The sequence below is a fragment of the Hydra viridissima genome, unplaced genomic scaffold, assembly GCF_058129835.1.
Source record: "Hydra viridissima isolate aposymbiotic clone 2 unplaced genomic scaffold, HvirCarnegie_v1 scaffold_11, whole genome shotgun sequence".
NCBI lineage: Eukaryota > Metazoa > Cnidaria > Hydrozoa > Anthoathecata > Hydridae > Hydra > Hydra viridissima.
This window is the reverse complement of record NW_028324310.1, coordinates 372501-393814: the sequence shown is the minus strand read 5'-3', so window position 1 is coordinate 393814 and position 21314 is coordinate 372501. Positions and strand designations below refer to the sequence as shown.

General features: G+C 29.5%; 4 protein-coding genes and 1 pseudogene across 4 annotated transcripts in view; 2 read left to right on the top strand and 3 right to left on the bottom strand.

The window, feature by feature from the left end:
• Window positions 1-536: 536 nt before the first annotated feature.
• On the bottom strand, window positions 537-10542 carry LOC145191101 (phosphatidylinositol-glycan-specific phospholipase D-like). The gene is made up of 12 exons (XM_090066568.1): window positions 10526-10542; window positions 9989-10086; window positions 9650-9866; window positions 9369-9572; window positions 8088-8433; window positions 7700-7965; window positions 7144-7471; window positions 6751-6947; window positions 6388-6630; window positions 6183-6277; window positions 5777-5803; window positions 537-707 (listed from the first exon to the last, which is right to left on the bottom strand). The coding sequence occupies exons 3-12, from the start codon at window positions 9762-9764 to the stop codon at window positions 588-590; spliced, it is 1941 nt and encodes a 646-aa protein (XP_089922694.1). The 5' UTR covers window positions 9765-9866; window positions 9989-10086; window positions 10526-10542; the 3' UTR covers window positions 537-587.
• Window positions 805-5419, top strand: LOC149881541 (beta-1,3-galactosyltransferase 1-like). The gene is made up of 2 exons (XM_090066569.1): window positions 805-4992; window positions 5086-5419. The coding sequence occupies exons 1-2, from the start codon at window positions 4077-4079 to the stop codon at window positions 5289-5291; spliced, it is 1122 nt and encodes a 373-aa protein (XP_089922695.1). The 5' UTR covers window positions 805-4076; the 3' UTR covers window positions 5292-5419.
• Window positions 10543-13847: 3305 nt separating the features above from the next.
• On the top strand, window positions 13848-16249 carry LOC145184592 (uncharacterized; annotated as a pseudogene).
• A 234-nt stretch (window positions 16250-16483) lies between these two features.
• Window positions 16484-19828, bottom strand: LOC145191156 (uncharacterized). Its single transcript, XM_090066615.1, has 2 exons — window positions 19065-19828; window positions 16484-18816 (listed from the first exon to the last, which is right to left on the bottom strand). Exon 2 carries the CDS (start codon window positions 18725-18727, stop codon window positions 16772-16774), a length of 1956 nt encoding a protein of 651 aa, XP_089922741.1. The 5' UTR covers window positions 18728-18816; window positions 19065-19828; the 3' UTR covers window positions 16484-16771.
• A 559-nt stretch (window positions 19829-20387) lies between these two features.
• LOC145191529 (uncharacterized) overlaps window positions 20388-21314 on the bottom strand; it is a 5070-nt gene continuing 4143 nt past the window's right edge. Inside the window, exon 3 of the mRNA XM_090066616.1 lies at window positions 20388-21314. This exon is cut by the window's right edge and continues 1059 nt beyond it. Coding sequence (XP_089922742.1) covers window positions 20651-21314 — 664 coding nt within the window. The 3' untranslated portion in view covers window positions 20388-20650.

Sequence of the window (21314 nt, the reverse complement as noted above, 5' to 3'; positions counted from 1 at the left end):
GAACTTGTCATTATAAAAATTGCAGTTACAATTTGTTACAACAAAACTGCCATTTGCCACAATAAATATTACTTAAAAAATACAACTTAGTTACCTAGATTGCCTTACAATCTAGGTAACTTATATTTTTGAGGCATTCATATTCTTTTTTTTTTTTTTATAATGATTTTATAACAGGTGTTTTCCATTTTAACTTTACAAACAGAAAATTTCCTTTGTTTACAATATAAATTCTTAAAAAATTGCACTCATATTGCAGAGAACGTGAATGAAAGTAAGCCAGAGAAAATAAGCAAAAGAAAGTAAGTGAAAGAAAGTCAGGGGAGTAAAAGAAAGACTATGTTTCATTTTAAAATAGTAAAAAATTTACTTCAATTTATATTCCTATTAAAACTATTTTTAAATTAAAAACTATTTTCTAATACTTTTCTATTTACAATAATATTGAAAATCAATATGTAATACTAGAAATGATTTTTTTTTATATACTAAAAAACTTGTATAAAATATTATCATAAAATGTATAATACTATGAATTTATAAATTCATCTTTGTTAAACATTAAAAAACAAAGTAAAAATGATGCATTACAAAAGATCGTATGCCTGAACTCGACCACCATGAAATGCTTGGTATGAACTTTGAGGCGAGGAGATTATAATTTGAGAGCCAACAGTTATGAATGAAGAACCAAATCTTGAATGAGCCTTAAAAAAAAAAGGTTTCTTTGTCAAAATATTTTTTATACTTTGTTTCATAAAAAATGGCAAAAAGTTTTACAAAATCTTCAAACTGATAACTTTTATTTTTTTTGATGTTTTTTTACTTTTGTCTCTTTTGTCTCTTTTGTGTTAAGTTAACAATAATGTAAATTACATAAACGTTGTATTCTATATTAACTATTCTATGCTTGTTAACAACTGTGTCTTCATCAGACATTTTTAGTTTTTTTTTAAACATTTTCAGTCATTGAATTTTGTAACAGCTTTTACTCATTACATTTATTTGACGCTCTAAACAAAAGAATGACAGAAGCAAAAAATAATAAACAAACCACACCATCTATTGATGCTAGAGGAGCTCTATTATCATTTACTCCATCTAGTGATAACAAGAAGTTGTTGACATGACTAATTTCTGGTCTTGAGAATAAAGAATAAAGAAGGAAAAACATAAAAAGTCCTATAAGCGTCCAGTGTTGGATTAAAATGTGCTAAAAAATAGTCTTCTCAAATTTTTGAGAAGACAAACTTTCTAATGATCAGTGAGCACTGATCTTGTGAGAAGATCATAAAGCTTCTCTATTGTTTAAATTAGATGACCATTTAAACAAAAATCAACACCAAACAGAATCAAGAAAATGCAGACAATGAAAAATGAGCATGTATAGAGTTTTCCTCTAAAATCAGTCAGATAGTAAAATACTAAGGACTCTCACTTTCTAAAGTTAATATTCCCAACATTCAAACTTACTATGAAAAAAAAAGTGATTTCCTCAAAAATGGCAATGTGCACTGTGTTCTAAACCCTTTTTTGTTTTTCAAGAACAATTGATTAGGCAAATTATTTAAAATCTTTTGTAATTAAACTTTAGAAACCAATTTAAAAAGAAACTACAATATATTTTTTTTTTTACCTGATATTTCATGCTTAAATAACTATTGTTTAGGAAAAAATTGCTGTAAAAACTGAGAAAAAAACTTGAAAGAAAGTTCAGCAAAGTTAGGACAGCATATTGCTAATAAGATGATTTTTAGAAAGAATAATATAAGCTATTTGATATCACTATAAAAGACTATAAAGAAGAAAAGATAAGGAAATTCAAGAGAAAAAAAGTACATTCAATGGCAAAAGCAAAGTAAAGAGAAAAAGAGTACAAGAGGCAACCTTAAGTAATGAAGTGAAGGAGTTGTAACATATAACTCAACAGAAGAAAAAGAGAAATATTTTCTCCAATGCAGTAAGAGAGAACTGTGAATCTTCTTTAAACAGGATTGGAGTCTAAAACGCTTTAAAGATTCAATGATTCAGAAAAGTTTAGGAAACTATTATGTGTACATCTGGATTATAACTTTTTTTACATCCTCATACTCCTGTATCTTAATTTGATGAACTTTTGCTTATAAAGAAAATAATTTTAATTTTACTCAAAATTCTTACATTCAAATTCTTTCAAATTTTGGCAGTAAAAACTGTTGATATCTACTAAACATTCAATTGTGTTGTCAGCATCATGGAGGAAGAAAAGATTGTTTTAGCACCTGTTGTTTTTACTGGAGAAGAAAGACGGTGATATTTGTACACAACAACCTCAAGATTCCAAATTGTGATGTTGAAAACATTACTGGGGTGCTAATGAGTCTAAAAGATTACAAAAGCACTTTTGGAAACCAAGAACCCAAGCACTGTTATCATTTGCAAAATCATGGAGAAAGTCAACAGTGAGAACTTGCGAATTCATCAAAAAAATGCAACAAATGGTGGACAAAAACCCAGCAAGGTCATTTGTATTGATGGCTAATGAGTTGCAGTGCAGTGCCAATACAATCAGATTGTACGATTTGGATTTGAGGTGTTGATTTTATCAAATGCAGACCATCCAAAAAAAGCTCACACATGTAAAAAATTTAATATATTGTTCCATAATTTTTTAAGTTTCTTGTATATTTCCATTATTTGTGGCTTTCTTCCTCTGATTTTTTCTCTAAGAAATTGTTACTGTCCAATTATTTGTATTTTGTGTGGCATTCTGCATTTTTCTTCAATGATTCTTCAACTTTCTTCTTTTTTATGGCTGTATCTACTCAGATTATTAGTTAAATATTTAACAAAAATAATAAAGTATGATATTGAATTCCTTTCTCTTTTATGTTTTAAAAAGTTTCAGAAAGTTCTAGTAGGTTCCAGAAAGTTCTAGAAAGTTCTAAAACTTTAAATAATTTCTAATTATAATGGTGACCCTTTTAAAAATTTTAAAGAAATTTAAGATCTTTTAATATAAAAGTTTATTCATTTATGATACAAGAAAACAAATATCTGAAAAAAATAAATAAAAATGTCATAACCCTATTGTAGATATTGTTTTAACTTCTATTACAATGCCTATAAGTTTTAAAAATTCTGTTTTCATTAAATAACACCAAATATTCCACTTATAGTTCAATATTTTTGTTTGTCAACAATTTTATTTTTCAAAAGAAAAAGATTTAAAATGGGATAAAAGCAACTCAACCTAAAACTTTAGTTATGATGTTATGCTAAATGATGTGTTTTTTGCTTATTGCAGAACTTTTTTGAACGTTTCTACAAAATTTCTGTAAAATTTCTATCAAATTTCTATGAATTTTTTTTTTAATTTTCCAGAATGAATAAATTGTCTAAAAGAGAAAACTGCTAAATACATGCTAACCAATAATAATACTAAACAATAATAATAAGACTCATGCTTCACATATTTGATCTTAAGAATTTTGGTTTTGTAGACAAATGACTAAAATGTTCAGAAGAGAAACGGTTAAATATATGCTATATGTTTTTATATATATGCTATATATTAAATATATGTTAAATCTATTTAATGAAGTTAATGAAGACACATGCTTCACATAATTAATTTTAAGGATTTTGGTTTGGTAGACAAACTAAACCAAAACTTTTTATATCTTAATAACACTTTTACAAAGTGGGCCAACTTGGACTGAATAATTTAAAATGCATACTACTTTTGTATTTTTAATATTTTAAAAATATGAAAGTTATATGCATTTTAAATCATATAACATTAATCACTAAAAATTTGTGATATAAGACAGGTATTAATGAGAAGCATCTAAAAATTTTTTTTCTTTATGTTTAACATTAATATCAGAAATAAATGATTGAGAACTATCAATCAAATTAATAAATAATGAAATGAAACCATTTATCAAGCACAAAAAAACTTCTCAATCAGTTTATTAATTTATAAAACCTATTCATTCTGTGTTTGATTCAACAAGTTTTTTAGCATTCCAGATGTGTTTCAACAAGTTTTTTAGCTGGTGTGGATGTGGTATTAAAAGAAGATTTGAGCAGAAATGTCTTTTCGATTAAAGTTCAAGATAATATTTTCAGCTGCATTGGTTTTGCTTTTTTTAATCTATGCCTGGTCAAAAATATATAAATTACATCAAATTTACTTAATAGCACCAAAATTTGAAAAGATGTTGTCAGAAAATACAGATGCATTAAATGAACTAAGAAAAGAAATATTTAATAAGATACTGACAAACAATGTAAGTGACATTAATAATATTCAAGCTAAAGATGCATCGTCAATAAAAACTAACAAAACAAAAGAGGAAATTGAAACAAAGGAAAAAGATGTCTTAAGTCATATCATGTTTGATGGAGTAGAAAAAGCTAATGGTGTCTACTCAGTATTATTCCTCATATCTTCTCACACAAGGCATGCCTGGCGCAGGAACATTATACGCAATTCATGGGGGGATCCTTCATCTTGGACTGTAGGCAATTGGAAAATTGTATTTATAGTAGGATATGAAGAAGACAAAATGTTAATGAATAATTTAAGGCTAGAAGCAACAGAAAACAAAGATATTGTTATTGAAAATATAAGAGAAAGCTTTTATGATCTGGCTAAAAAAGTCATAATAGGGTTAACCTGGGCCAAATATTTTATGCAGTTTGAAAATATTCTAAAAGGAGATGATGATACATTTATGAACATTGACAATATCATAACATTTGTTAAAGAAAATCATATATCAGAAGGATACTTTGGACAGAAAATGGAATTGCAGCCAGTAGAACGAGATGGCCGATATAAAGTAACCAAAAAAGAGCATGAAAAAGATACCTATGATCCGTATTGCTCAGGAGGAGGATTTATTTTAACCAACTTAAGTGTCTACAAAATTTTGCCCAATCTTGACATTAGGAAAACTTTACGAATTGATGATGCTCATATAGGAGAGGTGGCCTATAAAACAGGTGAAACTACCTTTTCATTATAATTTAAGTTAATTTAAAGCAAATTAATGCTTAAGTAATTGTTGCTATTAAATAATAGCATTTTGTGTTTAGGAATCAACGCAAAAGCAGTTAATGGTTTTTACATGTGGAATGATTGGTGTGAGTATAAGAAAGGAGTAATGGTTTCTCATCCTGCAAATATGGAATGCATTGGCTTCTTATTGAAGAGATCAATGATTGATAACAAAAAACTTCCACGAGACCCATTACTAGAGAGTCAGAGATTTTACAAAAATTTTACAAAAACTGTAAAATGAAAAGATTAACACAAATGAAATCTCAAACTAGAAAATTTTTCAATAAAATGTAATATACAACAATAAAAAGTGGGGTGTCTGAAGGAAACTCTTTAATAACATTTCAAAATAAAATTTTTGTAAACTCTCTTTTTATGTCACTTTATCTCTTCAAGAACTTATAAAGTTAAATTATATACATACATATATATATATATATATATATATATATATATATATATATATATATATATATATATATATATATATATGTATGTATTTATTTATACAATACTTATACAACTATCTTTTTTACTCTTTATAAATATTCTCACATTATGGAAATGAATTCTATCACTTTTGATTTATTGGAGGTTATATATCAAAAGAAACTGAATTACATTTAATTATTTCTGAACGCTTTAAAACTAAGAAATATTTGTTTAAATCTGAATGAACACAAAGTCAAAACAAATTTCTGAACTTTATCACAAAATTTGGCTTACCTCTTTTCCTAGAAGTACTTTTCTTGCCTGCGGATGTTAATAGATATACATCAAAACAATTAAATTTATAAGAATTTTATTATAAACTAAAAAAACAACAACAAAAGACAAAAAAAAAAACAAAAAAAAAAACAAACTTAGTAAGCAAGAAATTAAATTTGAATGAAATAAAAAAAAAGTAAAATGTGACATTTGAGTAAACAAGTTACTGTGTGCAGTTTAATAAAAAAAACTTGAAACCAAAAATTTCTGGTGGAAACTAACTCTTAATTTAAATAACTCTTAATGGAACCACAAAACAAACTGGATTGGATCAAATGAACTTACAAAAAAAAAAAAGCAATCAAAGTTAACAAACAATATCACTAAAAACGCAAAATAAAAAATCTAAAGTGAAAATATTTACTTTAGCTCCTGGACAGGGATTCATTTCATAAAAAAAACATTCTGACGTTACATCACCACTAAATATATTGAAAATGTAAACTGCTCCTTCTTCTCCTGAATTAAATAAAATTAACAACTTTTAACATATTGCTCAGAAAAAAATTTAAATTAAAGATGGTGACCAAATCATAAATACTCTGGGAATATTTTTATAAAGCAAATACCTCCAAAGACTTCCTCTGTTAAATCAATTGTTCGCCTTGGAGCTGATATTAACAACTCATCTTTGCCATCCTTATCCAAATCAACAAACTTAACTGTCTCACCAAACCTGCTGTATGCTCTGTCACTTTGATAACGAGCTATAATTTTTGGTACATTTTTTAAATCAGAATCAAATTGATACAGTGTTACCTCACCAGCTTGTTTCAATACTTTTTGTACACCAAAAAAAGTAGCTTCAACATCTAAAAATGAAATCAGAAAATTTCTTGTTAACTTTGTAAAATCTTAGCAATAATATTGTTATTGGCGTAAAACTTCTTGTAATAAAACAACTTATTTTATTACAATGATTTTTAAAAAACCTTTTGCAGGAGAAGAAACTGCTAGAACTATAGTTTTATTTCCAAAAGGATAACCAAAGCTGAGTGAACTTCCAAACTCTGCAAACTGTTTATCGCTTGATAAAGTTGAAGAAAACTTGCCATTAAAATAAACATCAACACGACCAGCACTTTGCTTGTCAAGAATGTGGTATGTACAATTAGTCAGATAGCATTTTCTAATAAGAATCATTAAAATCTAATTACAACCATTAAATTTCTTAAATATTACCACTAAAAGGTTTATAACTTTATACAGACTATGCATAACAAAATATAATAAAAAATAAACAATAACAATATTATAACATTAATGATAATTATTGTATAAACATTAATAGTAATATTTATAAATATCAATTTATAAAAGACTACCTATATTTTGGTGAACCAACAGCTAAAACACTTTTACTGCCAAGTTGTTTGCAGCTAATTGACTGTCCGTATAAGCTATAATTCTGTGCAGTAGGATTTTTAAAATGCATTCTCTTTTCTTTATCAATTTTTTCAACAAAACCAACTTGATGAAGGCTGAATGGATTCCCTACAAAAAGGTTTTTTGAGCAACCAACAACATAAAATCCATAGTTGGTGTAGCAGTTCTCATCATAATAATCCAAAACTAAACTCGGTTTGTTGTTGAAACCATTCTCAGAGCCAAAGTAGATATAAACTTTTCCTGTATACTTCAGTTCAGCAGCACCTGCAGGAAAAAATAAATGAATTTTGCATGTAGAAAACTCAAACAAAAAAAAAATTACATATTAATGTTAATGCTTCAGAATTAATGACTTTTTCTGAATGAAAAACGCAATCAATGTTTTCATATCATACTTTTCAAGTTATATTTAACTTATATTAATTTGTATTAATTACATTTAATTTACATCAATAGTAACATTTATAATAACATATATAACATAACAAAAACCTGAAGTAGGTGCACTGATCACTAAATCTTCAAATTCATCATCATTATAATTTACAGATGTTAATGACCAGCCAAATTTTCCCATCATTTCATATCCATCAAATACCTGCTCACTTACATCTTCCAAAGATCTACTGCTTTCAGAGATAAACCTATCCAATGGTACAAAATAGACACAACCAATCTGAGGAAAACCTTTAATTCCATAATTTGGTGCACCTATCACAACCATTTTTTGGCCTTTTATTTTCAATAGAATCATACTTCTAATAATGAATAAAATTAACTTTATATAATAATTTGACTTTACTAAACATAAATATATTCCCTCCACAAAACATAAAATCTGGATGATTTTTACTTATTTTCATCATCATCATCATCATACCTTCCAGCATTAGCATAAGGCATCTTTGAGAAAAATCCTTTTAAATTGATATGTTGAAAGCTCGGATGAAGTGTTTTTTTATAAGATTTAAATGCTGCATTTGGTGTAAAATAAACTCCTCTTCTAGATAGTTTTTCATCCATAAATAATTCTAACAATGAACTGTTGGAAAGTGAATACTGAAAAACCTGGCGATTAACAGGCTTAGTCTTTAACATATAGGAGCCCTTGCAACGAATAAGCAACGGACTATCTTCCATATTACAATTATTTGTCCCATGTTCTAACATATATGCTGTCTCTACCCAAATTTTAGTGGTCCAAGAAGCCATATCATGGACACCACCTAAGTATTTTGATAAGGAAGGATTAAACACAAGCAAAAATTACAAAAATTTTATTACAATAATTAAAACCAAAAGAAATAAATTTTGGATTTATACACAAAGAATATTTTAAATTATTTGAGAATTTTTTTTTATAAAAATCATCAGCCCTTTTTTTCATATTTTATTATCTATTGAAAATATGTTCATCAAAAATCTATAAAACTGCTTTGAACACATTCAGCATCTATTTAGTTCAAGACAAGTCATCTACTTGAAGACTTTTTTGCTTCCTCTCAAGAAGGTAATAAATGGTACTAAACGCCTGAATTCAGAATAGAGACTTTGTCAAAAATCTGAAAAAGATAATACTAGTTTCCACAGCTTTTTTTCAGTTTCAGAACTTGTTATTAGATGTTTTAAAATCCTTCTCGATACTCGATACAATTTTTTGAATAAATTTTTTTAGTGTTAGTTCCACTCATTGTTTTCATTTACCTGTAATAATAGTTAAAGCATAAAAGAAGAAAACCATAAAAGTATATGATAATGAAAACAAAATCATAAAAGTATATGATAATATCAACAAACAATACCTAACACCTTCCTTGAAATGGTGTTAAAATTGCTTTGCTTAGAATAATAAGTTCATTCCATACTTAAATTTTCTTATTTAAATTTAATTCATAAACTTTTTTTTTTTTAAATTCAGCAGCACAAATACATTCAGATACATACATCTGAATGATACATATAATACATATAGAATACACACATCTGAACATAAATTCAAGTTCTGACAAACAATCCTTCTCAATTTTTCCATATCACAGCAGTCCTCTTAAAAGCTAAAATCAAACTCTCTTCAAAAGAGAGTTCAAAAGAGAATACAGCAGCAATACCTAATACAGTAAACACCACTAATAGACTTATACCTAAAAATAATAACTAATACCTAAAAAATATTCATGCAACTGTGTAAATAAAAATGGAGATTTTGATGCAGAAATCTTAAAGATTTTTGCACCACCAATAGATTCAGCCAGATATGCCAGGTACAATAGTTTACTACACATTCCAATCACATACTTCGGGATTGTAACATTGTAATTGTAATACAAGTTGTAAATATTGTATAGATCATGAACAGGTACATACCTATAAAAAAAAAAATTAAATCAAAATTATGTAAAAAAAAACATGAGTTTAAAATTTTATTTGGAAAAACGCCTTCCCATTTAAAAACATCCACTGGAGCATCATCTTTGTCTAACTGTGAAAGTATATCACCACCAAAGTCTCCAACTGTATGTGCAGCATCATAAATACCATTAAAATCAGTAGATGCCATTGCATCTAAGAAACCTTCAGATAACCCTAAGCTATGCCATGTAATATCAGCAACTTGATGTGATACAAATCCAAAAACAAAAGCAATTAGTTTTTCTGTCTCCTAATTTTTTTTAAAAAAAAACAACTTAATAACAGTACTTAAAAACTATGTGTCATATAATTAATAAATGCAAAAATTGTTTTAAATAAATGAATTCTTAAAAAATCTCAATTTTTTCTTACCAAACTCCATGGAGGAGGATATGTTTTTCTAATATAAACAATTGTTGCATTTAGGAATGGTGCCCAATGTGTATCCTCAGCAACACTATGGTATTTACCTTCAAAACATATATCGGGATATAATGCATCTGGGTAGGTATTGCCTGCAATAAAGGCATCTTGATGCTTTTTTAATAATGCAGGAAAATCAATTTCCTGTGAACTTTTAAAAAATGTTAAAGCTTCATGGGCAATACTTATATGCGTACTAATACCACAGCCTTTGACCAAAACAAACACATGCACTAATGTGAACAGCTGTAAACTTTTTATAATCATTTGCCTATATACATACATACATACATACATACATACATACATACATACATACATACATACATACATACATACATACATACATACATACATACATACATACATACATACATACATACATACATACATACATACATACATACATACATACATACATGTACGTGTTTTCATTTTAAAAAAATTATTAAATTATATGATTTTAGGGGATGATTTTTTTCCCACCTACGCTATATACATTTGAAGGTTGTTACATTGTGGTGTTAATGTAGCATGGCAAGTCACGGTATTTCTAAAAGAACTTTACCAATATATATTCAGTAAGAAATAATTGCCAGATTCTTTCTTTCTTTTTTTTTTTATATGTCTTCTGATAAACTTTTTTCTACATTGTTATGATTGTATATAAACTGATCACGTGGTCATACGGCAAAGTAGGTATCCGAGAAATATTAGTTTTCAAAATGCTACTCCGGAATGTTTCGACGAAAGTGATATTTTGTAAAGAAGGAGGAGGGGGGGCGGCGGCGTAGAAATTATGTCAAAAGGACGTAACTCTTTTTAAGCTTCTGATTTTACTGTGAACTGACAAAAATGGTTTAAAGTTTTTTCTTTCTAGTTTTTACTTTTTATATAATTGCAACAAGTTTATAGATCCCCCCACCACCCCCTTGAGTTCGGTTAACTCATTTAAAGTTTGCTGACGAACAGAGATTGTCCAATGAAAAACAGAAAAATATTTAATGGGTCAACTAATCTAAGGTTTGGTGGTTTGGGAGTGAGGGAAAATTTAAATTTGCAATCCTGTTAAAAATTCAGTTGAGAATCAATATGTACCGAATAAAGGAGGTGGTAATATTATGTTCCAGGAAACTTTTTCCTCGCCGAAATCTGTTGACGAATCCTTTAGAATGGTCTTAGCTGGAGACATTTTGAAAAATAATTTCACCATATTTTAAGAATTATCAACATGGCAACGATTAAAAACACTCTTTCAAAGTATTCAAAGAATGGTTTGATGAAAATTTGGGAAACCTGTAAATGCTATAGCCTGAAAAATAAAGAAAAGTTATAAAAATTGATCGAAAATAGTTGGTAAGAGTTTCCAATTTAATAAGATGTCAAAATGATATGCCGAAAAAACCAAGTCAAAAAGATATACCGAAATGTCAAAACGATTTCAAAACAATGCACCAAATTAAAACAAAGGTCAAGCGTTTGATGTTAAAAGACAATTTACTATTTGTTTTGATCCTCGGTTTGGAATGTAAAAAAATAAAGAAAAATAACTTTACATACCCTTTTTTTTTTTACTTTATGAAATAGTATACCAAATGTAAAATGAAATGAAATGATATAAAAAATCTTATTGGCTTCATTAAACTCAAATTGAAATGATTTTTTTGTTGTTGTTCTTCTTAACTGACATTTTTTAGTTAATTTCAAAATCAGTTTATTGAAATTACTATATTTAGTTTTATTGGAAGAAGTTTATAAATATAATTTTTATAATTTCAATAGTCGTATTATAGCGCCAACAAGTTTTCCTTTATTTTCAGATTGTAAAAATGATTATTGTAGTTGCAGTCGATTGCTAATAATAATCAAGTGCAGTCTTTTTTTTCAGAAATTCCACTATTTACAAGAATTTTGCTTACTGTACATTCCTTGTACTCAGTTTTACTGCTGTCAAATTTATTATGCAGTAAGTTTTTTGCCTCGTTGTCTCTGAATCTTCAGAACCATTGTCAGAATTTTGCATAAATCTAATTCTTTATACAAGATATCTTGTATAAATCTTTACAGGATTTTTTTCATTGATCGAGCTTGTCAATAAACATTTAAGATTTTCTTGTATTTACCAACTTTGATCTCCGTTGTTTTTTTTTTGGCCTTAAAAGAAGACATCTTTTCATATCTGAAGGAAGAATATTTTTAGGTTTTAGCCTAATCATAATTTGGTAGTTAATTTAAACACTATTAACATCAATTAAAAAATTTAACTAAAAAATAATTCTTATGAGGTAGTTTATAAAAATAACTTTATGAAATATCAATTCATTATAATTTTATAGCTGGTTCGGGAGAGAGCTGCTCACACAATGTTGTAGTGCGACGTTACAATGAATGTTTTTAAGACCTTAGTCTCAAGGTATTCTTTCAATTATTCCTGGGTTTACTAAGCCCTTTTTAATCAACCATGGTAACAAATACGCAAAGTATGTTCATCAGATGATAGTAATTAGCATAAATTACAATAAAATGATAATAATTACCAAAATGATAGTCATTTTTGAGCTACAAACTCTTAAATAAAAATAAAAAAATTCTTTATAAATTTAACAGGGGAATAATTTTGACAAAGTTGCACAACATTATTCCTCCGCAAACACAAGTTAAGAGCTGATTTTACTTTAGAGCAGGTCGTATCACTGCTTTAAGATACAGGGATGTCTTAACAATGTAGCCCACCCACCACAGAGTTTAATCATATTTAACTTTGCTCAAGCCATCTTTTATAGCAACAATCACAACAAAGAAAAATTTACATTTTACTCAATAGAGTTGTGGGTCTTCTTTTTATTTCAGCACAAGAACCGTTCTTTGGTCTCCAGATGTAGGTGCTAAATGTAAGCGTCATGGAGAGACGAAAACCCTGAAAAATGATCTTTGGTCTCCAGATGTAGGTGCTAACTGTAAGTATTATGGACGAAAACCCTGAAAAATGATCTTGAAATAAAATTGTTGCTTAAAAGCTGAATAACGAAACTTGTGTTGTAAAAATTCAACAAAACTGCGTATTGCCTTTGAGCTTTTTCTTCAAATAAAAAAAATCTAATTATTTATAAATAATAAACAAATTTTACTTAACTATTTTAGTTTTAAAATCTTTTTTGTTTTGTTTTTATTTTTTAATTTTTACAATTTTTGACGGCGAAACTCACAATTAAATTAGTTTTTGACGGCAAAATGAGAAGCGACGAAATGTTAATGCTCCATTGCTAATTATTTATACCAACGTCGATCACAGTGTTATAAAATGGGTTCTAACCTTGACTTTCTGACCCGAGAAAACCCTTTTGTGGAATGATAGCCCACACTATGGGGATCACTTGGATATAAGTATTAAAATCAGATTACAACGTCCTGGCAAGTTATTGATGTTTAAATTTTCTGAATTTATTGATTACACACACATTCGAAATGACAGCTTGTTTTGCATTTTTACATTAAGATATAATTTTAAATTCAAGTAAACAAACATACTGTAGCATAAAGAGCATTATGTTTTATGAAAACATAAAAAAAAGTTGAAAAATTAAAAGATATCAAGAAGATAAGCTTCCTTTATTACCAAACAAATATAATATTTTTTTATTCTTCTGTTTTTCTGTTTAACTTTTCATAAAAATTATTTTTAACTGTGAAAATAAGACAGTTTTTGAATTTCGGGAAAATTTCGGGAAAATAAAAATTTCGGGAAAAGGCATGATTTATTTACTTTATTCACGAGAGCAAAACTGCGCACATCTAATTTTACAAAGAAATGCCGAATAGCGCAAAAAACCACCAAGACTGCAGGAAAACTGTCTGTTTTCTTTGCTTCAGTAAATGTCAGAGGGAACTGACACCTTTCCTAAAAGAAAAATGCCAAACAATACTCAATGAGAGGATCAATTTTAGTAATGACAAAGTTCCACTTGGAATTTGTGAAAAGTGTCGTTCTTGTTTAAGAAGAAAGGATTCTGGAGAACACATCAATCTCCCATCACTTTACAATTTTGAGACTATAAAAATTCGACCTCAAACTAGAGACACACAATGTGACTGTTTGATTTGTTCTGTTGGAAAACTGAAAAATAATGGTCAACAGAAAACTCAGCTTTTGCAGAGCTCAGCACAAAATACTCCATCTTCAACTGTCCAAAAACGATGCTCCGACTGTTTTTCAATTATTGGAAGAGGATTACCTCATCATTGCACAAAGGGTACTTTGCGAAATAACCTTGTTGCTGTTGCAACCAAGGATCCTGTTGCATCTGAACGAGTTGCTGCTCTTGTTGTTTCAAGTAAGAATTCTTCTCCACATGGCACTGTTCGATTGAGTCAACCACAAGGTGGAAGAATGCTTCCAATAATGCCAGGTAAAAGTTTAACTTTCATGAAAAGATATTTTAGAAATTTCGAAATTAAACAATATCTGCATTTATTTTAGGTTCCTCATCAGCTAGAAAACTATTTCCTCTAAACCCATCAATTAGTATAAAAGAACTTGTTCAAGTTCAGGCAAACACAGGGCTTTCAAACAATGGCATCAAGAGACTAGCTGCTACAATTAATCAGTCAACTTCACAACATATTGTTGAGAAAAACTATGCTGTAAAATTTGATGCAGTTAGTAAGCAGCTTTCTCACCATTTCACGAGTTCATTGATTAAAGATCATGCTGGATGTGGAAGGACTGTCATTCATTGCAAGGACTTCAGAGAGCTTAAAAATGAACTCATTTCTATGAGAAGCACATCAAACAATCATATTGTGAAAGTTGGAATTGACGGTGGGGGAGGATTCCTGAAAGTAAGTCTTGGAATTATTGAATTAAATCGTGAACCTAACACTCCCCCAGCAAAACTCAATTGCACAAACAAGTTTTTCAAGGACACTGGAGTTAAGCGGCAACTTATTATTGCTGTCTCTGAGGACCTGCAAGAAAACTACTCAAATGTGTCTCAAATTTTCGAATTGATCAATATGAGAGACCAAGATTTTGTTTTGTCCTGTGACCTAAAACTGGCAAATATAATTTGTGGTCTCCAAGCACACTCAAGTGCACACCCCTGCACCTGGTGTGAGTCAAGTGCAACGGACCTTTTAAATCAAGGAAAATTAAGAACTTTCCAATCTCTTGATCAGAATGTCTCACTTTTCAATGCAGCAGGATCAAACATCAAAAGAGCTCGTGATTACATGAATGTTGTTCATTCTCCTGTATTTGATCTTGCTGGTGGCACATTAGTTTTGGACTTCATACCGCCAATGGAGTTGCATCTCCTTATTGGTGTTTTCAATCATCTCTTTGCTGCCCTACTAAAAGTTTTCCCTCAAGGAACTCTTTGGACTGATTCACTGCACATTAAACAACAGCCTTATCATGGAGGGCATTTTGCAGGAAATGAGTGCAGGAAGCTGCTAAAAAATATTGATCTTCTTCAATCTATTGTCGAGAAACACTCATGCTATGCTGCAATATCATTAGTTGATGTATTTCGAAAATTCAATGCAGTAGTGTCTGCCTGTTTTGGATGCGTTCTTGATCCAAGTTATGTACAAAAAAATTGAAGCTTTCAGAGTGGCTTATGTGGTACTGCAAAATGTTTCTGTGACACCCAAGGTTCATGCTGTATTTTTTCATGTGAAAGATTTCATTGACAAACACGGCCAAGCTCTCGGACTTTACTCAGAACAAGCAACAGAGGCAATGCATCACAACTTTCAAGTGCATTAGCAAAGGTACAAACGACCTAACCATCATCCTAAATACAGTAAAAATTTGCAATGCTGCCTTGTGGACTTTAATAGTAAACATTGCTTGTGAAAAGAGCCATTTTAGAATGATTTTTTCTTGTATTAGAATATTTATTTTAAAGCATAATTTTCATTTTAGATACACGATAAACTCTCAGAATGTCTTTTTGTTTCCCTAGTTCATATTTATTGGAATAACCTATATTTTGTACTATATTCTGTCGGTTTTTGACGGAAAACTCGAAAATTATGGTTTATGTCGGTTAAAACTGAAATTTGGCTTCTAAAAAAAAAAAAAAAAAAAAAAAAAAAAAAAAAAATCTTGTCGGTAAAATTTGTTTTTTTCATTTTCACCCCCCCCCCCCCCACGTCTTTGTCGTTCGGTACGGCCCTGTCAATAACTTGCCAGGACGTTGTAATCTGATTTTAATACTCATATCCAAGTGATCCCCATAGTGTGGGCTATCATTCCACAAAAGGGTTTTCTCGGGTCAGAAAGTCAAGGTTAGAACCCATTTTATAACACTGTGCGATAATCAGGTGCTCACTAAAAAACACACTTTTATTTGTAAACGCAAAAAACACGCACTAGATAATCATTATTAAGATGACAATTTACGCGAAAAAAACTGTTTTGAAAAAAAAGGACACACAAACTTGCAGCAATACTTTATTCTAAAAAACAATTTCGCAACTTTTTTTTGCAAATAACTACATGAAAATAGTAATCGAAGTTGCCAATCGAAGGTAAAAATCGCAGTCAGATTTAGCAAAACAGGCATAAGGAAGTTCACAATCAGTTGAAAAAATTTAAATATCATGAAAGGGAAACTTAACTCACGTAAACCTATATATATATATTTAAAAAAACTATAAAAAAAAAAAAAAAAAAAAAAACGAAAAAAACGAAAAAAAGGAGTAAAAAAAGTAATAAATGAAGATGATTCAGATAAAAACTTCCTTCTCACTGAGATGAGCATTGGATATAACTGTGAAAAGTTTAGAAGATGCAGAGGCTTTTGGTGCCAGATTTTCTTGCGTATCTTTTTTAGTTTCATTTTTAGCGTTTTGGTTTTCGTTTTCAATTATTGACTTCTTCTCATTGGCACGAGAACTTACACCGTTAACAATCGATGTATTAAGGTCGCTTAAATCTATATTAACCTGTTCAGAATCTACTTTAACAGGCCCTTTATTTACTTTAAACCGTGATTTCGTTTGCTGCTCAATTATAGCTTGTGTATTTTCTAAACAAATGTCTGTGTCTTTTTTATTTGGCGAGAGATCTACTTTTTTCATAAAAAGGTCCTTTTTATCTACTGAAGGACTTGAAGATGCCTTTTCCATTTCCAATGCATGCTTGTTGAAAAAACTTTCATCGAGGTTTTTATCAGAATTGCCTGGTTTTTCCAAATCAATGCATTGTGGACTTGGCACACCTAACTTGGAGCTCGTTTCAATGACATTTTCGTTAACCTCAACAATATTTTCGTTGGTTGGAACACGGATGCCCGACTCCGATGGTGTTGTAGCTAAATGAGAAACTTTAATAAAGTTCATTGAAGGGCTTGTAGAAAATACATGACTGAGTTGAGGACTTGCAGCTGAAACCAACTGACTATTCTGAAGTAAACTTTTCTCCATAGGTTTTAGATGTTCACCACGCCGTATTGTGGTATTTCCTTGAATATTGTTAAGCACATCAGCATAGGGATGGTGTGTTTTTAAATCATCAACAGGGATAGATTCATCAGATAACACGGAACGAGAGGATTGTGGCTTCGCACGTTTAGAAAACTTCGCAATGCCTAATTTGCTGAAAATACTTTTTCTTTTTAGATTGGGATTGCGGTCTTCCAAATCTATTCCTAAAACAACATGACTGACTCGTGGCGATTCTTTAGAAACTTGGAATCTTCCTACTTGGTAAGTTCTATGCACTGTGGCTTCCAAAGACTGAGAGGTCCATTCGTCGAGTGTATCTAAATTAACGTCATCTTCGCTCATTCCATCAAAAGGATCATCGAGTTTGTCTTGAACTCCCTGCAATACACCGAAAACAAAAGCTACCATCAACGATATATAGTAAGGCGACCAATTGTTAATCCGATTTTCACCCTGATTACTTCCTATATGAATGTAGTAAGGAGACAGAATAAGTGGTATTGCAAAGATTAGAACTTTAGTGAATGATCGAATTGATCGAGGTGAACGGTATTCACGAATTACTCTTAGCTTTTCAAAGGACAAACACATTATGTTGAGAAGAGCTACCATATTTGAGACGAGAGGAGAATTAGCCGGCATCGGACTAGCACGGACTTTTTCATTTAACTGATTAGCATCACTTAAGTCTTCGTATATAACGCGTAAAATAAACTGACGTCTGTCCAACTTCTCAGTTAATAGATATTCACGCAAATGAAATAAAAGACATTTTAACTTATTACGTACAGTCTTCATGAATCCATCATCAAGCTCACATGCCTCCCTCCAATCACGTAAACAAAAAAACCACATCATCGATGAAGATTTAAAGAGTGCTAAATCTTCTAAAACTTTTTCACGTCGTTGAAAATCAGTGTTAATAGAGAAAGCTAACGGAAATACGATAGGCGACACGAACAACGTCACATTAATGTCGTACTCAATACGGAGTACTTTGCAAGCGTAAGTTATTACTCCAGCTAACGCCATTTGTAAAAGAACCATGATGTTAAGGTTCGAAAAGAAACTCTGAATTAAATTAAGATCGAAGGCAAATACTCGGAACCGATTGATTGATTTCCATAAGCCTTTGCGTTTGCGTTGTCGCCGCTCACTCCAATTATATATATCATGTCGACTATCTTCATCCTCAAAATCGAACTTGTCAAATGTTTGTTTAGTATTCGTTTTCATCTTCGCAAATGCAAACTGTTTTGCATTTCTTCAACTTAACTGCGCGTGAACATTTAAATTTTAGAACATCATAAGTTACTGTTGAATCTCTAAAAAGAATCTTTAATTTAAACGAAATTTCAGTACAATCTTAAAATCGATATAAAAAGTTAATAAATTGAAAAATTATTACATAATTAACACAAAACAATTGCCCCGCCAACATTAAAAAAAAATTCTTTTTTAATAGACTTAATTATAAAAGAAAGCTTTTCAGAAATGGTCTGTTAAAAAGAGTTGATTAGAACGTTCAAATCATTTAATTTGACATTTAATGATTTAAAGGTTTATCGCTTACACTAAACTATTTCACTACAAGTTGACACCGTGCCAGAACACTAAAATTTCAGCTTCATAATACAGAACACACGCAAAAGAAAAATGACAAACAGCTCATCTTTGATTCCGTTCAAAATAAAATAACGTAAGAAAAAACAAATATTGATATCCTTTCTGTGTTTAACTTTGACTTAATCAAATATACACACACACATGCAAAGCAAGCAAGTAAACACCGGTAAACCTTTTTAAAACAGAAAAACCACAGAGCTCAATATTTGAAACGTTTCTATAGTGACCACAAAAAAAAAACAAAAAAAACCAGAAGCATCAGCCGATGGGTTGTGCTGACCCTAATTCTTTTAAAGGAAAATAGAACTATAATTCGATATTTATTTGTGGAAAAAAAAACAAACAAAAAAAAACATTTTATTCAATATCTGAAAATTGAAAGAGCTTTTTTGTTAACAGAAACAAGAAGAAATTTTATGTTCGCCTAATCGGAAGAAGGTGTGACATGAATATCTCTTAAGCCCACATTATAAGTCAGTATTAGGAAATAATCTTTTTAAAACAATGTACCCAACCTGTCATTTGCTAAAAGATAACACTTTTAAAACAAAAGGTAACAGTTATCTTAAAGTTTAAAAACGTCATCCTTGTTTGGATTGAAAATTGCGAAAATTTTTGTAATGGACCAAAAAAATATATAAAAACAAAATAAAATTATAATTCTTCATGACGAACGATAAACAGCAATAAAACGAGAAATTTTTTAAAAAGAACTATTCTTTTAATTTATTAGTTAGTGATAAAAGCAAAATGTCTAATCGAAGCAATTTTTCACTTACAGTACCTTAGACACAGAATTAAAAGCGTTTTTGAACAGAAAAACATAGTTGTACTTAACAGACCGTTGAGCCAAACGGAGTTACAAATGAAAATTACGAAATTAAATAGAATTACACTTAAACAGAAACTAAACGTAACAGCCGTAAATTAAAGAAAATCCATATTATTTAGAGAATTTCACATAGGAAGCTGCAGTAAATCTTTTCAAAACGAATTGCTAACAATAAATATATAATACTAAATATAATAATGAAATACTTGAAATTAAATAACTAATAATTAAAAATCGTAATCTTAAGATTTACACTGTTACTTTTAACTTTATTTATATTTGTATTTTTATTTGTTTTTTTTTAGTTTAAGGCCTTTTTTTTTTTTTTTTTTTTTTGATCTCCATAACAACAAATATTTTCTTTTTTAAAACAATTCAACATACAAATCTAAAACATATAAATGAATTTAAAATGCAGAAAAATAATTTACATATAAATTTGTTTTTTAAATAGTTAGATAATAAATATATTTAAGAACGTTGTACAAACTTTAAGTTATCACACTGTCATGTTTTAAATAGTATCTCATAAAAATATAAGCAAAAAAAAATATTTAAATAAATATTACCGACATAAAATAAGTTTTCATTTAAGTTTAGTCACAAAAATATAATAGGAGGCACAAATGATCCACTTGAAAACACAAATGTCCGTCAAATTTAATAAATTAAGTTTTTTCTTTTTTCTTTTTTAAAAACATTTAAATTTCAGCAAAGACGCTATCATCAGATTCACTTTCAGAAGATTGTTTGCAATCTAAATCATCCACAACTACAAAGTTTTCACTATGTCGATTTGAAGATCTGTTGTCTAAAAGATTTACTTCTTCAGAAATGCTATGTTTATGCTTACTTCTAAACTTGAAATTATTTGATGACAACAACCACAAATGGGGGTTGGAAAATACTTTCTGAGAATCTATTGAGGAAGTGCATAGTGGAGTATTTTGACTTTCGCTGTTGAGTGGCATTTTTGAATCAGCTTTAGATGCAAACATTGTAGTTAGGCCGGCTGCAGCATCAACTCTATTGCTAGTTGAACTAGAATCATCAGCAAAATCATCAATTGGATGCTTGATAACACCACCACGAAATATAGTAGTATTTCCTTGGATTTTATCAAGAATATTTGCATAAGGATGTGATTGAGGATGAAAAGCTTCAAACATAACATCTTTTTCAGAATGCATGCGTAGTGTTTTTCTTTTTGAAACACAACGTTTGAAAGATGGATGATCACCATTCAATATTTGAAGACTCTTTTTACAAGGTGTGTTTTCATCAGAAGATGAGACTTTTATTAGTGATCTTTTCCTATTCACTGCTAATTCATCTATTTGATCGACTAAAGATGAAAAGGAAGTT

Excerpts from the sequence above, each read along its gene's own strand:
- LOC149881541 (XM_090066569.1), top strand. The coding sequence starts at position 4,077 with ATGTCTTTTCGATTAAAGTTCAAGATAATATTTTCAGCTGCATTGGTT. Across the intron at positions 4,993-5,085 it reads AGAGGTGGCCTATAAAACAG|GAATCAACGCAAAAGCAGTT; the intron begins GTGAAACTACCT and ends TTTTGTGTTTAG.
- LOC145191101 (XM_090066568.1), bottom strand. The coding sequence starts at position 9,764 with ATGGCATCTACTGATTTTAATGGTATTTATGATGCTGCACATACAGTT. Across the intron at positions 9,573-9,649 it reads TCCAGTGGATGTTTTTAAAT|GGTATGTACCTGTTCATGAT; the intron begins GGGAAGGCGTTT and ends TTTTTTTTTATA. Across the intron at positions 8,434-9,368 it reads GTTGCATGAATATTTTTTAG|GTGGTGTCCATGATATGGCT; the intron begins GTATTAGTTATT and ends CAAAATACTTAG.
- LOC145191156 (XM_090066615.1), bottom strand. The coding sequence starts at position 18,727 with ATGAAAACGAATACTAAACAAACATTTGACAAGTTCGATTTTGAGGAT.